The sequence below is a fragment of the Periplaneta americana genome, chromosome 16 (genome assembly GCF_040183065.1).
Source record: "Periplaneta americana isolate PAMFEO1 chromosome 16, P.americana_PAMFEO1_priV1, whole genome shotgun sequence".
Lineage (NCBI taxonomy): Eukaryota > Metazoa > Arthropoda > Insecta > Blattodea > Blattidae > Periplaneta > Periplaneta americana.
The window spans coordinates 4,755,083-4,772,631 of NC_091132.1; the positions used below are offsets into that span (position 1 = coordinate 4,755,083).

Sequence of the window (17,549 nt, forward strand, 5' to 3'; positions counted from 1 at the left end):
GCAGTGCTGCCCTTCTTTGCTAAAGCATCCGCATTCTCATTTCCCAGGATTCCACAATGGGATGGTATCCATTGGAATACAATTCTTTTATTGAGTGATATTAATTGAGAGAGCATTTTAGTTATTTCTGCTGTTTGAGATGAAGGTGTGTGTTTAGAGACGATTGATAGAATAGCTGCTTTGGAGTCTGACAATATAACTGCATTCCTAAATTTATTGACGTGGCATAGAAGATTCCTGAGACATTCACTTACTGCAATGATTTCACCATCAAAACTTGTTGTTCCATATCCAAGATATCTATAAAGGGAGAAGAGACAGCACGTAACACCTGCACCGGCACCTTGTTCTCTGGAGATCAAGGATCTGTCGGTGTATAAATGACGCCAGTTTTGTGGAGGGTACCTAATATTAATTGTCTCTAAAAACAATTGTTTCAGTATTTCAGTGTTTACTTCTGATTTCAGTATTTCTTCTGTTAAATTTAGACTATATTCTATCAATTTCTAATGTGTAGTGTAGCTTTGGGTGTATTTTGTTTATGTGTTGATGTAGGTTTTGTATCTGTCTTTTGTTTCCTTTGTATAGTATTAGTATGTCATCTACATATCTGTGCCAATATATGATGTTGTCTGCGTGTTGTTGTCTTTGTTTAGTATGTATGTCTGTTCTATTTCAAAACACACACACTCTTTTTATTGTAAATGATTTCCTACGTTTTGTTATCTTAATGTTTTTTCTTTTTCTTTCCAAGTGTCACAAAATTGTTTTGTTTACTTATTATTCTTTATGAATTGATTAGTAAGCCGATCTATCGAACCCTTATTTAGGGCGGCTTTTGTTTCTACAAATTATCTTCACTACGAACGCACCCTCACAGGAAAAAAAAGGCGCCAAGACCAACAACGACCAGTTCTGAAGATGACCCAAAATAGGTCGAAACATGTTAACAAGGTACGTTAGAATTTAACACAAGAAAGTTCTTATCATACATATTCCGAAGTGATACAGTGTTAAAAGTTGTATAATCAAGATGTATAGAAATTATAAAGTCTCTTTTATTTAAAAATTTAGCTTATGTGAACAAGGAATACGCACATACAGGATTTTGTGTGTTGGGATGGGAACAGGGTGAGTAGCAAACATTGCACATAATATACAACAAATGTTGTAACATAGTTTAATATTACTGATTGCAGTTTTATAATTTTAGAGAAGCCTGTTGATCACTGAAGGAGCATGTTTAGTCAACACGTGGGTAATTCCTGTGGTGGTCTGGGAGCGACTGAATATAAAAGTAGATTTCTGTTTCTTTTCCATTAGACGAGATGCATGCCTTGGAGAATACACAATGAAGCATAAATATCCATATTTCAATAACAGATTTTATTGAATATAAATAGCATCATTTCGGCAGTTTGCTCTCAAAAACACTATTGGACTAGGTTATCTGGTTCTTCACTATTTTTGTGTCTTTTTCTTTTATGAATAAACTTACATTTTGAATAACATAGTTCTCAAGAGATTTACAGGGAGCAAGGCTGCTGACGTCTGTTGGTTGTGTGACGATGGAAGAAGAAGAAGAGAGGAAATGCTGCAAACAGGAACGGAGACGGAGGAAGAGAGAGAGGAGGAGGGAGGGAGGGTGTCCAGAACAGCCTGGCCACGATTGCGTAGTCCTGAGACAAACATACGGCTCACAGCACATACATACCAAGTACAAAATAAATTACCGATAATAATCTTGAACTGTACAATTTCCTGCCATGATCATGAGGTCTGATGGAGGACACAGGTGCGTGCCCTAACCACTAACTCGACTCAAAGCGCCGAACCATAATGACTCACAGAATCAACCATCCCTGCCTTTCCCTCCGATATACTTGTATGGTACTTATTTCCACAAAGGTAATAAAAAACATGCTGCCATTGTTACAAGGTTACATGGTGCGCTGTATGACGAAGTAAGCTAGATAATACGCATTTACACGGTAACATTTGGTAGAGGTAATACCTCGGTTGGTTCGGCTTCGCTTAGTCTCTCCTTCTTCCTGCGTGATGAGTACTGAGGTGGGATTCTTCTTGTGGAAAACAAAGACGACGACATGCTTCTGTTTGAACGTCAAGCACTTCTCGGGTATAAAAACGGAACACGACGACGAACATCTAGATAAAGTATTTGCTATTTTTCTCGTTTATGAACACTTGTACTGCTCTAAAAACCACTCGGCGCCTTCCTGCTTCTTGGCACATGTTTTGCATCCAAAGGCACTGCTTAAAATCTGTCACCTCTTTCTCTGCACTCTTCAGTAGGAATGGGACCGCAACGCATCGCACTCTGCGCAAGGCAGCTTTCCCGGCACGATAAACAATGACTTACAATAACAACACAGCCATACTTGTTACTTCTCCTGTCGGAAACCAATACCTCTCATGGCTCACTCCAGCACGGATTGCTTACGCCGCGCTGCGTCACTTGGGCCTGCGGAAGTAGCGCAGCACGATGTAGCCAAGGATCCTGAAGATGAGCAGGAACAGCAGCAGCACCAGGGTGTTGGCCCAGAGCGGCAGGCTGGCGCCCTGCGCCTCCAGGATGGCGGACACCGGAATGTACGAAGAAGAGTTGGTGCAGCAGTCGAACTTGGACTGCACGGCACACCTGCGACAACGGGCAGACTGTGAACAAGGCTGGGGCAGCGAATGTCTAGGAAGCAGTAATGACTATAATGCAAAACAGGGAAGGGTATAGAAAAAAGAAGTAATAGCTACAAATATAGAAAGAATAAGGATGGCTATAGAAGGTAAACAGTTATAGTCGCGACGCTGTTATTCCCGGCGTGACTCCTCCTCTTTACTTACGTCTTAGGAAGTCAAGGCTCTATAAAGTCTAAGTAGGTAGTATCGTTCGCCATTTTTGTTCTTTCGTTGCCGAGCTACCATATGAGGAATCTATTTGCCACACCATTTATTATCATGTCGTAGCTCTTATGATAATAAATCAAACGCACTGTAATTCAACAAATAATTGAGCGGCAAATAACGTCTTTGTGTGCTTTCTGCGAACGCCAATGAAAGAGCCAAAATGGCGGGCGATTGTATTAAGTATTTATAGAGCCTTAAGAAATGAATAACGTCTTGATCAGCGAATCAGAAGACGCACACGTTTAAATGTAGCCGACCTGCAATTCGATTGGCTGCCTGAAATTAGAGCAACGGGACTATAGTTGTGAACACAAAACTGTAGAAAATGAACAACTTTTGAAAGATGTTTTTTTTTTTTTTTCCAGGAGTCTAGAAAAGCCATTTCTATTATCCAAAAAGCTTAGTAGTAGTAGTAGTAGTAGTAGTAGTAGTAGTAGTAGTAGTAGTAGTAGTAGTAGTAGTAGCAGTAGTAGTAGTAGCAGTAGTAGTAGTAGTGGCAGTAATGATGATGATGATGATGATGATAATGATAATGATAATAATAATAATAATAATAATAATAATAATAATAACAGCAACAATAATAACAAATAACCCTCTATCTTAGTAAATTAGGTTATATCATTAAAAAAATTAATTTATATATTATATACTTGGTAGTAACTTATGTTATCGGTACTAAAAAATCAAATTACCAACAGATGAGCAAAAAATACTTTAGAAAATTAAGAATCTAAACAAATATACTGTAGGTAAAATTTTTTAAAACAATAAAAATAAAGTGCCTGAATAAAGGATTATCGTGATAGGATAAATAAAATAGTTCAAAATTACCTTTATTACATCTAATAGAATTTGAGAGAGGAACATAGGTTAAGGGTGTTTGAGAATAAGGTGCTTAGGAAAATATTTGGGGCTAAGCGGGATGAAGTTACAGGAGAATGGAGAAAGTTACACAACACAGAACTGCACGCATTGTATTCTTCACCTGACATAATTAGGAACATTAAATCCAGACGTTTGAGATGGACAGTGGATGTAGCACCTATGGACGAATCCAGAAATGCATATAGAGTGTTAGTTGGGAGGCCGGAGGGAAAAAGACCTTTTTGGAGGCCGAGACGTAGATGGGAAGATAATATTAAAATGGATTTGAGGGAGGTGGGATATGATGGTAGAGACTGGATTAATCTTGCTCAGGATAGGAACTAATGGTGGGCTTATGTGAGGGCGGCAACGAACCTCCGGGTTCCTTAAAAGCCAGTAAGTTAGTAAGTAAGTATTATTATTATTATTATTATTATTATTATTATTATTATTATTATTATTATTATTATTATTATTATTATTCTTAAAGACCTGCATAGCAGGAAATACCATTTGAAATTTATATTCATTACATTAACATCCATAAATTCATTTATCATATAAAATGGCCTCTGCAAATACTAGTTTAAAATTTGAATAATTTTGAGGGAAAAATTGTTCCGGGGCCGGGTATCGAACCCGGGACCTTTGGTTAAACGTACCAACGCTCTACCAACTGAGCTACCCGGGAACTCTATCCGACACCGATCCAACTTTTCCCTCTATATCCACAGACCTCAAAGTGGGCTGACAACCGTCAAGCAACCAACTTCGAGTGCACACTAACTCTGTGTGACTTAAATTGTGGTTTTCTGTTAACGAACAGTGACGTGTATTATGCAAATCAAGCTTTCAGGTATGACTCCCTGTGAAGTTGATTTGAATAATTTTGAGGGAAAAATTCCGATCCGCTGTACTTACTGTATCGGCGTGCCTTCACTGAACTCCACGATCTGCATGTTCTGGTAGGCGTAGTGGACCATGCTCAGGTACTGCATCCACTTGAGCCAGTGTGGGATGTTTGTGGCAAGGTAGCCGCCGAAGAGCTGCGTAGCCAGCGTGTAGAGGGCGCTTATAGTTATCGATACCTGCATGTCCATGCAAGAAGCTCCCACGAAGAACCCAACACTCTAAAACAGCAAATATGAAATAATCAATCAATCAATCAATCAAACTCCTGTATCTCCTCATGAGGAGCATAGGGCATTCACAAAGTGCCTCCATCGGACCCTATGTGTAGCCAACTTCTTCACTTCGCTCCATGTTTTCCCCTCCCTAGCAATTTCCTCCAAAACTGTTCTCTTCCATGTATTTTTTGGCCTTTCTCTTGTTCTACTTCCCTGGGGGTTCCAATCCAAAGCCATTCTTTCTACTGCTCCATCTTCTTTCCTGATTGTGTGCCCTACTGGCTGTAAATTCCGTGAAAGAAACTGAAAGACTTCTAATCACAACTTCTGTTTATTTAGTTGAAATCTGAATGTTGTTGTTGTTTTCTAATGCCAGGCGTTTGACAATAAAGTCATTTGACCTCTTGCACTCCAATATTTTTCAAAGATATTATCATGGTCAGCCACTGAAGCACAGATTTTGAGGTGTTCCGAATCCATTTCTTGGTTTGAGTTGCACAATGGGCAGTTAGGGGACTGATATATTCCAATTCTATGCAGGTGTTTGGCCAAACAATCATGGCCTGTTGCCAATCTAAATGCAGCTACAGACGATTTTCGTGGTAAATCGGGAATTAACTGTGGATTTTGATGCAGAGAGTTCCATTTTTTCGTGAATTAAATACTATTATAGTCACAATCATGCCATGGTATGAAAGAAAAATTTCACAACCTCGAGCGGGAATCGAACCTGCGACTTCCTGGTCTCCGGTCAGGCGCTCTACCACTGAGCTATCGAGTTCGTCTCACGCCAAAGGCTCGGAATTATCCTTTCATACTGGCGACAGGAAGTCGCAGGTTCGATTCCCGCTCGAGGTTGTGAAATTTTTCTTTCATACCATGGCATGATTGTGACTATAATAGTATTTAATTCATTAATATGTCACATCAACGGACGTATATACGTCACCCAAACATCGTAAGATGAAGAATCCATTTTTTCCCTTGGGATTGAGTTATCAAATTTTGTTTGTTGAAGTCTAAGTATGTAGATTTAATAAATCTTTTCACAGAGTAATACGTAGATTTAGTAACAGGTCTGTAAGTAGCAGTGCTGCCCTTCTTTGCTAAAGCATCCGCATTCTCGTTTCCCAGGATTCCACAATGGGATGGTATCCATTGGAATACAATTCTTTTATTGAGTGATATTAATTGAGAGAGCATTTTAGTTATTTCTGCTGTTTGAGATGAAGGTGTGTGTTTAGAGACTATTGATAGAATAGCTGCTTTGGAGTCTGACAATATAACTGCATTCTTAAATTTATTGATGTGGCATAGAAGATTCCTGAGACTTTCACTTATTGCAATGATTTCTCCATCAAAACTTGTTGTTCCATATCAAAGAGATCTATAAAAGTGAGAAGAGACAGCATGTAACACCTGCACCGGCACCTTGTTCTCTGGAGATCAAGGATCCGTCGGTGTATAAATGAAACCAGTTTTGTGGAGGGTACCTAATATTAATTGTCTGTAAAGACAATTGTTTCAGTAGTTCAGTGTTTACTTCTGATTTTAGTATTTCTTCTGTTAAATTTAGATTATATTCTATATTTAATAGAGTTAAAGGGTTTGGTTTAATTTGTAAGTTTTCTTTTAAATTCGGGATATTGATTTTCTGTTCAATTTCAAAATTAAATCTAAACAAAATGGTTGCTAAATATCATTATTAATTTCACTATCACAAGCAAGACAAGAATAAATTATATTTACGTTTGACTAAATACAATGACTAGCACAAAAAGCAAAACACTTCAGTTTTCTTAGTTTTTATTATGAGACCCTACATCACTCCCCTATATTGGAGACCATGAAAGTTAACGGCTTTATTGCCAAGAACTCATCATTAGTTAACAACAACATATTTTAAAATGATGGTACTGTGATAAGAAACACTGTTTGACAAAGCTACAGCTGGTACGATATGTGCTCAAGGAGACAATACAATAATGGCAATTTCAACCTTAGGTAAATGCAACTCTCCTTAGGAAAATATTATCGTAGTCTGTGGAGGTGATCTGAGGGTATTAAAGATAAGTGATTCTTCACTTTTAAGCAGGGTGTGCAATGCTCTGTAAACAGACAACATTAGTCCACTTTCAAGTTCACTACATCTGTACCTGTACTATAGTCGCGACGCTATTATTCCCAGCATGACTCCTCCTCTTTGCTTACGTCTTAGGAAGTGAAGGCTCTATAAAGTCTAGGTAGGTAGTATCGTTCGCCATTTTTGCTCTTTCGTTGCCGAGTTACCAGACGAGGAACCTATTTGCCACACCGTTAAACATTATCATGTCGTAGCTCCTATGATAATAAATCAAATGCACTGTAATTCAACAAATAATTGAGCGGTAAATAACGTCTTCATGTGCTTTCTGCGAACGCCAATGACAGAGCCAAAATGGCGGGCGATTATATTAAGTATTTATCGAGCCTTAAGAAATGAATAACATCTTCATCAGGGAATCACAAGATGCACACGTTTAAATGTAGCCAACCTGCAACACGATTGGCTACCGGAAATTACAGCAACGGGACTATAAATATTTAACTTGACTCATAGCAATAGAGAACGATTCTGGCTGTCAAGTAATGTAACACTCACTTGAGCAACGATAGTGTTGAGGAGTAGGAATCCGAGGAGCGTGAGAAACACAGTTGCACTATGGAAGCCCAGCATGGGGTATGAGATCAGGTGGTACACAGCTGGCAGAGTGATGGTTAACGGTAGCTCGCCCACCATCTTCGCCAGATAGTAAGCTGACAGCCTGTAAGCTCCAGATAATCGTTCTTTGTTGATCACCTCTCGCTCTGGGGGAACTGCAAGCAAAGTTGTTGGCTTCACTACTCATTCAGGTTTGTCAATAACATTTCAATAATGTAGTACAGTTTTACCGGGCTGCAAGAAAACAAACATATACATAACTTATTCTATCCCTAAATAACGATCTTTGACGTTAGTGGGCCAATAAAATGTAGGACATTACTTACGATATTTTATGCTCGACCATGCCGAAATGTAGTAATTATACACCTGGTAGCAGCCCTTTAATGGATCTCATTAAAGTACACCTATTCATTAAAGTTCAGGTGTTCCACCAATCAGAAAGCAAATCCAATATTGTCGTAGAAGGTTATGTTCTGTTACTATAATAATTAGCGTTAATTGTAAATAATATTCAAATAAATTCAATTTGTCATCTCGTTTTTCAATATCTAAATCAATTTCAAGATTATATCAAGATTAATGTTTATTTTACTCTCTAGATTATATCAAGGTCAATGACATTTGTGCCTAGGAAAAAATCAATACTTTCGCGTCTGCGCACATCTCACAATTTACGAGATATTGCACAAGGTCAGTTCCGCTCCCCAGTCAGATAAGAATAGCATGAATACTTATGAATAATTTCAAGTTAGAAATATGGTCGAGCATAAAAAGTCGTATGAAACTTGCCTACAATGGTAATTAAGACGCTCGTATGAAAATTATGAAACTCGCTTGCGCTCTTTTCATAAACATACTCGCGTCTTAATTACTACCATTATAGGCTCGTTGCATAATGTACTATTAATAGAGTTGTTAACATTTTATTAGCCACTTAACTCTGTGTTTGGAGCGAGCCAAAGTCTCTGACTGTATTCTCTTACTACTTCCAAGAGAGATGACACCATCACAAATGTTCAATTATACGCACAAATTCATTGGCTGGGTCACTGGTTGAGAAGGAAACTGCCTTCTGAAGGATGCTCTGGAAGAAATGGTGAATGGGAGAAGAGTTCGGGACAGAAGAAGATATCAGATGATAGACCACATTAAGATATATGGATCATATGTGGAGACTAAGAGGAAGGCAGAAAATAGGGACTGGATTAATCTTGCTCAGCATAGGGACTGATTGTGGGCTTATGTGAGGGCGGCAATGAACCTCTGGGTTCTTTAAAAGCCATACGTAAGTAAGCAAGATTATTTTCTTAAACTATTATTCAAAAGACATTCGTAGGTCTACATAAGTTAATTGAATATACAACCAAATAAAAATTGCCATGGCAACCAACTATTTTTAACCACACAGAGTAATGAGTGACTCCTTATATTTTCCACACAGGTCAACATTTTAAGATGCTCTTTTCATAGAAATTAAATGTGCGAAAGAATACTTAACGAAATATGTTTATATAAATGGACGTGCATTCTTAATTTCTTATATGAGATAATGGATGTTCAGTTTCGATTTATACAGGGTGATTCACGAGGAAAGGTCAAAAATTTAGAATACGATATCTTAGGCCATGTTGAGTGAAAAAGTTCATATGAACATAGGTCCGTTTTCGAATGATGGCGGAGCTAGATGCATTTTTTGGTAAAACGTCTCGCCCCAATGTGAATCAGGCATTACCATATATGCTGCTGACGTGAGATGTGAGACAAGGTCACGGATCGCAATGAATGAACAAACCGGGTGATGGGACATTACAAATGTCCACTCACCTGCCCTTGTCTGAACCCGCAGATAACACAAATACACTATCACTTATGAATTCACAGCAGTCCAGTCAGCTACCTACAGTAATTACAGCAGTTATACAGGTACAGTTATCGGAAGTGTTAAGTTGTATTTTTCAAGATGCCTTATAAATTTTCGACTGCAGAGTACGCCGATATTGTGTATGTTTATGGTTTGTGCGATGGAAGTTCCTTGCGTGCCGTCGCTGAATATGAACGACGCTTTCCGAACAGAAGGGTACCATATCGAAGAGTACTTACTGTCTATGGGGTTGGATGAAAGACTTGGTATAGCAAAGGAAGGTGGAAATGAGAGAGGCGCTAATAGACCGTATTTTGGATGCGGCATAAAAAAACAGCCACGTGCAACTCTCCCGAGCGATGAGCGCGATTCACGCCCGAGCGCAACAGTGCATTGAAGCAGAAGGAGGCACCTTTGAAAATGTGCGAAAACATCGACCCCGATATCTAGAATATTAGGTATGTATGTATATGTGAATATAAACTTTAAATTTGTCCGTTATCTGTCTCTAAATGCGAGTTAGTACAATGGAATCCCATAAGTTTTTGTGAAATCAAAGAGCCATATCTCCGTAACCATTCGAAAGCGGACCTATATTCATATGAACGTTTTGACTCAGAATGACTTCAGAATTCACATCCTAAATTTTTAACCTTTCTTCGTGAATCACTCTGTATAAATATACACGCAGGTTATGGTCTATTGGTGATACTTACATGAAGACAAAGCACCGAAGTGTGCGAAAAGCATCCAATATGTTGTGGAAAAAAACATCCATCCTTGGATGTCGTGGAGTGATTCTTCCTTACGTTCTAATTGGAACCAAAGAAGGCCGGCCAGGATGCCCAGCGCTACCGTCTGCACCCAGTTGAGCTTGGACAGCATCCTCGGCCGGGCCTCCTGGAAGTTGCGTTGTGACAATACCTGTCGACACGTACAGCAGTGGTTATGGCTAGAGTCTGCATTTTATATAATGTGAAGGCGAGAAATATGTAGCCAAAATTGGCAAAGATACATAAATATGTAAGACATTAAAAAATACGTAACTTAAAAATCTATGAATTGGCTCTTATGCAAGAAAAGACAGCTAACACTTACTTTAGTAAGACCTACTGATTATCACATTTCTCTCATTATTTACATGCATACTTCTACTCCGAATTATCTGTTATCGCGCTTTCAATTTCATACAACTCTTCGAAACCGATCCCTCATCATAGAACGTCTTTATACTCATCTTCCTATACTGTAGAAATACCTCGCCTCTGGAATTCGTTACCTAATGACGTCAGGGACTGCCGGACTTTATCACAATTCAAAATTAAATTGGAAAATTTTGTCTTATTTAATGTTTTTAGGTATTGCTAGAAGTATAGATTAAAATTGCAAGTTTCTTGTTTATGTTAGTTAATTAGTGTAGGAAGAATTAATTTTCTAGGCTCAACGATTAGCCACATGACGGCATACAGCGAGCCATGACACACTTTGAACTGAACACGCAGTAGATGTAGGCCGTACCTTGAACTGCGTCCAGAAGCTTGTTGGCCACTGCCAACTAACATCATCGTCCGAACTGCTGACTGACGACGACGCATGGCTCTGATTGTCCTGCCATAGTGTCTTTCCTTCTTCATCCTTCATGGCTGAAACAAATGAACACAATGTTACACACTGAAAAAATGAGATACTTATGTACGAATGTCAATTAATGAAGTCGAAACTGCCAGTCGGTAAGATCCTGTGCATACAGGCAACACTCAGCCAGTGTGTGGGCTGAAAAAGTTTCTGGAGAGGTAGGCTTGTAAAAATCGTGTGCCATTAGATTGCACTCTATTATGTAAGATATAATAGCAATTTTCTACCTTGTGATAAATCCATCATAAACCTGAACTGTCAACGTAATTTATAATGACAATTTTAAGCCACGCAATAGACACTGGTGAAGTGCTTTGTGTGGAGTGTGGCATTGTATGGCGCCGAATCATGGCCATTGCGGCGAAATGAAGAGAAACGACTAGAAGCATTTGAAATGTGGATATGGAGAAGAATGGACAGACAGAATAAGAAATGAAGCTATGCTAGAAAGAGTGGGTGAAGAAAGAATGATGCTGAAACTGATCAGGAAGAGGAAAAGGAATTGGTTGGGTCACTGGCTGAGAAATGTAATAGCTTGAAAGCACGTCATACAGTACCAACGAAACGCGAAACTCTGTAGACTAGGAAGGAAAGTTGATTTACAATGTTAAGAACAGTACCCAACTGCTTCATAACAGTAGATGGAAATGTTCTTTATATACATTAGGTATAACTCTCATCTTTCTAAAAATATTGTAATTGTCACGAAGAAGTCCTTAGTTCTTCTAATATTGGCGGTCTAGTGGCTAGAGCTGTGGACTCATAAACCTATGGACCTGGTTCAATCCCTGGTGTACCCCCAATTTATGAGTTGTGTTGGGCAAGCCATAGTAGCCATAAATAAAAGTAAAGGATCCCCTTTACACTTCATGGAGGTGCATGGAGGGCATGAAGGTAGAGTTCCATGCTTTCATAACTTCGTACCAGAGAAGTGGTGTGGTCAGCACCATGCTTCGACTGTCTTTTACCCCCAGGAAATACCCGGGGCCATTCTGGAAGTTTTAACAACCAGAAAAATTCCGTTACCGCCCTTCCAGTCCTTAGCCAGTTGCTTTACAAAGTGAGCTATCCAGCAGTTGATATATTATTTTTAAATTAAGAATAATATATTTCATGTGCATCGTTTTCGGAAAAATTGATTTGTAGATACTGTATTACTGAATCTGAACAAAATCTGACCAATAGCTTAGGAGGAATCTCTGTAGGACAGCATGCCCGATACAACATTTTGGTTAACAGGGATTCTGAAATTCAGTTTTTGGAGCTTCTTTATCTTTTTTGCTGCGTATAATGAGAAAATAAAAATATCAGCGAAAGTATCGTTCTTCTATTATATAAAATAGAGTCAATTTGCTCTGCTCTGGACTGTTTCCTCCCCAGAAGGAAATAATATAGGGTGTTCAATAGTAAGAAGTAACTTTATTAGCCCATATTTTCCACAGAATCTTAAAAATTCTGGCACTGGCTTATTACACAAGAAATGGAACATTTTGTATCGCCATGACAACGAGTTTTTTTTTTGTCTTTCATTGTGCTGGTGGTTGTGTTATCAGTAGGCACTTTCCTGTAAATTGGCCTGCAAGATCACCAGATATTAACCCAGCACATTATTGGCTGTGGGAATATCTGAAAGAAAGAATGTTTTTGGGCAAATTTACAACACTTCATGAGTTGAAGGACTCCATCGCACACACTGTGGCAGATAATCCTGAACACGAACTGAGAACTGCTGTATACAGCATCGAAGAGAGGTTGTTAGTGTACAGGAACAAAATGGTGGACAGATAGGATCAAGTTATGACAATGGGTGGTGATGTAAAAAATCCCATTTCTTGTGCAATATGCTAGTACCAGAATTTGTAAGACTGTGTACAAAATGAAGAACATATGAGCAATTACAACTACTTCTTACTTCGGAATATGTATGGTAAGACTTTCCTGTGTTAAATTTCAATGTACCTCGTTAACATGTTTCGACCTATTTACGGGTCATCTTCAGAACTGGTCGTTGTTGGTCTTGGCGCCACTAGTTCTGTTTCCTGTGAGGGTGTGTTGCTGTGGTATAGTGTAGAGTCAAAGAGTGTGTGTGTTTTGAAGTTGAGTTGTGTGTTGAGAATATCGTTGGGGTGTGTTTTTGTGTGTCTGTATATTTCATATCATTCTAGTGTGTTTAGTTTCTGGCTTTTTGGTTGGATGTGCAGTATTTCCATATCTGTGTTGATGTCTCTGTGGGTGTGGTTAGCATTTGTGATGTGTTCTGCATATGTGGAGGTGTTTTGTAATTTTGTTATGGCTGTGATGTGTTCTTTGTAACGTGTTTGAAATGATCTGCCTGTCTGTCCTATGTAGAAGTTGTTGCAGGTGTTACATTTGAGTTTGTATACGCCTGTATGGTTGTATTTGTTTGTTTGTGTTGTTTGTGTGTTGAGATGCTTTTGTAGAGTGCTATTTGTTCTGTATGCGATGTTGTAATTTAATTTTTTGAATGAGGTTGCAATTTTATGTGTGTTTTTGTTTTCGTATGTTAGTGTGATATATTTTTTGTGTTCTTGTGTTTGTGTTGTATTCATCTCAACACACAAACAACACAAACAAACAAATACAACCACAAAGGCGTATACAAACTCAAATGTAACACCTGCAACAACTTCTACATAGGACAGACAGGCAGATCGTTTCAAACACGTTACAAAGAACACATCACAGCCATAACAAAATTACAAAACACCTCCACATACGCAGAACACATCACAAATGCTAACCACACCTACAGAGACATCAACACAGACATGGAAATACTACACATCCAACCAAAAAGCCAGAAACTAAACACACTAGAACAATATGAAATATACAGACACACGAAAACACACCCGAACGAAATTCTCAACACACAACTCAACTTCAAAACACACACAGTCTTCGACTTTATATTATACCACAGGAACACACCCACACAGGAAAGAGACAAGTGGCGCCAAGACCGACAACGACCAGTTCTGAGGATGACCCATAAATAGGTCGAAACATGTAAACGAGGTACGTTGAAATTTAACACAGGAAATTCTTACCATACATATTCCGAAGTGATACAGTGTTAAAAGTTGTGTAATCAAGATGTACTTCTTACTTTTGAAAAACCCTATAATTTAATAACTGAAACGTAAAGGAAAGAAATTAACAGTTATGTTCACAGAAAAATACACAATATAAACTGTACAGAAAATAAGCAAGCTAACAGAACTCAACAGAGATCATGCTAAGCTAACAACACACGCAGTGTATTCACTGTGTTTTTCATTTCTTGTGGAAGGATCTCTATCTATGAACTAAAGCCTGAATCGTGTTCAGACCTGACGTGACAGAGTGTGCTTGTGCAAGGGCTTCCTACCTATTGCGGTGTAAACATTGTTTTGTGCTCCAGATTCCACGACCGCACACATTTCGGCTGTTTTTTTAGGTCCAAGATGGCGCACAGGGTGGGCAGCGTGACCGTTCCTAGAGCCTGTCCACAAATCCCTCTGGCAGTGACAACTAGTGGAGCCAATGTGGCCTGGGGGCAAGGTACAAGCACACATTACCATGCAGTGCGGCCACGTTCTAACCCCGCCCACTGTATTCAAAACACCAAGTAAACAAAAATGCCAGTACACAATATAAAAGCAAATGACTAGAAAGTAACTTCAGTAAGAGTTATCTAATTAAATGAAATAATTTCATGTATCGAAATGTAGTTAGGTATGTTGTCTGTCTGTCTGATGTCTCTGTCGATAAGTACACCACCCCAGCGTCTCAGTTACTGAATGGGTTCACCACCCGCAAATGGTTTCCAAGAATTTCTGATATTAAGTGCAACTAATTAATTGATGAACTAGCGGACTTACTCGTGTTAAATATGTAATATTTGTCCAGCTTATAGCTGTTTCAGTGCTTCACGCACCATCATCAGAGCCTACTAGATCGCGGCGTCATCTCGAACTTCTCTGCCTGTTAGGAGGGTGTGTTTTATTGTTGGAAGGTGTTGAAGTGTGGAGTCGAATAGTGTGTGTGTACTGAAATTGATCTATGTGTTGAGGATTTGATCAGGAAGTGTTTGTATATTTCGTATTGTTCTAGTGTGTTGAGTTCTTGGTTCTTGGGTTGTGTGTGTAGGATTTCCATGTCCGTATTTATGTTAAACTTCATTAAGAAGGGACGGAAAAAAAACTTCATTTATATATTCTCATGATAATCGTAGTACTGTATTTTATTTAGTGACGCTTTCAACTGCCTGGCTGAATCATATCGTCTGAAATACTAGTATTTATTACAAATCTATTTTGTTCCATAGTTCAATGAAATCGTTAAAGAATGCTTAGGTAAGATTATTTATTATCTTTGATTTTAACTCCTTTCATTAGAATGATGATATTAATAATAAACTGATATTGGCATAACATTATTGTGAATAATCTGAATCTGGTGTCTCCTGTCGCGATAAATCTGTCTCATCCTTAAAACACTTGATACCCAGAGCTCTGAGGTATCATTTAAGAGTGTCATGGAGGTGCAATTGCCTCCCCCTGAATTTAAGATTGAAAAATGAATGATGGAGTAGTACTACTAAAAAATGTGAGAACTGTACTTTTAACATTAAAATATCCCACTTTTATAAACACTTAGGAAATAAAAGTTAATGATAGTTCACATGAAATCATGGCGTTGCCCGTTGTTACATTAATGGTTATTACCTGTCATAAGTAAAAGTAAGCCTACTATTTTTTTTTCTTAATTTCAATTAAAATCTCTTTATAGACATAACAGTGTGTGTTCATTTGTTCGCACCTACGTCATATTAACAGCTGGTGCATGTAAATTAGGTACTGTAACTAATAACATTATGATTATGATAATAAATTACAAAAACAATAATTAAGTTCTGATAAATAATTTCTGTGAAAACGGTACCAAAAAATTATTCAGTGTTTAATTATTGTCAACTGAAATAATATAATCCTAATTACTTATTGTGGGTATCAATTAACTTCAGCTGGGTCTGTTTTAAGATTGGTGAAAATGTTGTTTGTCTATCGGATATAGTTCTGGAGAGAATTCAAGGTCTTTTGAGGTAAGGCAAAGCATACGGAACAGCTGACAGACTGTACCAAGTATCCTTAACAAATTAATTATTTTTACCAATTATAATACGCACCACATGTAAATTTCCAAAACACTATAAAATTGATTTCTTTAAACCCACATATTGGGAGAAAATATTTTATGTGTTTTCTTAATACAGCAGAGTTCTGATTATCCAGCCTTCCGTGTTATCCATATCACTATTTTTTTAAATTACATCAGTGTATGTATATACAGTACTGAAGAATAACAAGGTTGTTTTTTAAAGTCAATTACATACTGCAGGCCTACTGTAAAAAACTGGTTTATGATGTACTTACGTCTTTCTACATTATTGGGTCCGACCTTTGGCCCTTTACGATCACAGGCTCAAAAACCACATAGTGCCCTCACCCTCTGTATTATCCAGATTGCCCTCAGCCCGTGTAGTTCAGTTCTACTGTATAGTATCGGTTATTTCAACATTTCTATTTTAACATAATATACCTACTTTTACAAATTAGGTACTATCTAAGTTATTCGTAATCTATTCTTCAAACTTATATTGGCATTTTCGAAAGTTATCTAACCTTGTCATGCAGAATTTTGGTTAATTTACATCCTTTTCGCCAGTTTCCATTTCGTACTAGTCTACAGTGTAGCACAAACAAGAATGTCAACAATACAAATAGAAATGTCATGATTTGGAAATATCTTAAAAACTCCTTACTAAGTTACTTTCGTATCATGTTTCTTATACATACATTCAAACATGCACAACAATAATTATTAATGTTAAATAGAATATTCATTAATTAAACGAACAAAATATCAGATTCCCAGAATCTGTAGACATACACAATATTTGTGTGATTCATACACATCAGAAAGATCATGCACAAGAATCGACTTTCTTATTGCGAAAATAAATAGAACACAGACGAAAAGCAGAATAATAATAATAATAATAATAATAATAATAATAATAATAATAATAATAATAATAATATATTATGAATTGCGTAGATGATATAATTATTATAATGTAGCTAGAAGTTCTGTTTACCTACTTGGTCAGAATAAGTTCAGAGTTTTATTCGTGAAACTGCATTCTTTCTCTTAAATTTTATAGCACACAGAGAACAAAAGCTTTCCACAATATTTTAATATTACTATAACATCGTCACGAAATTGAAGAACGTGATTTGACCTTTTAAAAGAAATACCGTAAACTGGGGTTACTTTGAACACAGAAGAAACTTTGAACATTTTTTCAGAAAATCATATTTAGGTTTCTGCACTTGTTATAGATGGAGGTAAATTTGGTATGAGAATA

General features: G+C 37.7%; 1 protein-coding gene across 3 annotated transcripts in view; it reads right to left on the minus strand.

Annotated features, from left to right (window-relative positions):
- Positions 1–1,365: 1,365 nt before the first annotated feature.
- The window catches only part of E23 (Early gene at 23), a 555,031-nt gene continuing 538,847 nt past the window's right edge, over positions 1,366–17,549 (minus strand). For 2 of the 3 annotated variants that reach the window (XM_069849063.1, XM_069849064.1), the window contains exons 9-14: positions 14,508–14,669; positions 11,000–11,124; positions 10,198–10,405; positions 7,558–7,772; positions 4,711–4,919; positions 1,366–2,659 (exon numbers count right to left, since the gene is read on the minus strand). In XM_069849063.1, coding sequence (XP_069705164.1) covers positions 2,473–2,659; positions 4,711–4,919; positions 7,558–7,772; positions 10,198–10,405; positions 11,000–11,124; positions 14,508–14,669 — 1,106 coding nt within the window. In that variant the 3' untranslated portion in view covers positions 1,366–2,472. The remainder of the gene's footprint in view (positions 2,660–4,710; positions 4,920–7,557; positions 7,773–10,197; positions 10,406–10,999; positions 11,125–14,507; positions 14,670–17,549) is intronic. The other variant, XM_069849065.1, reaches the window with a different exon arrangement.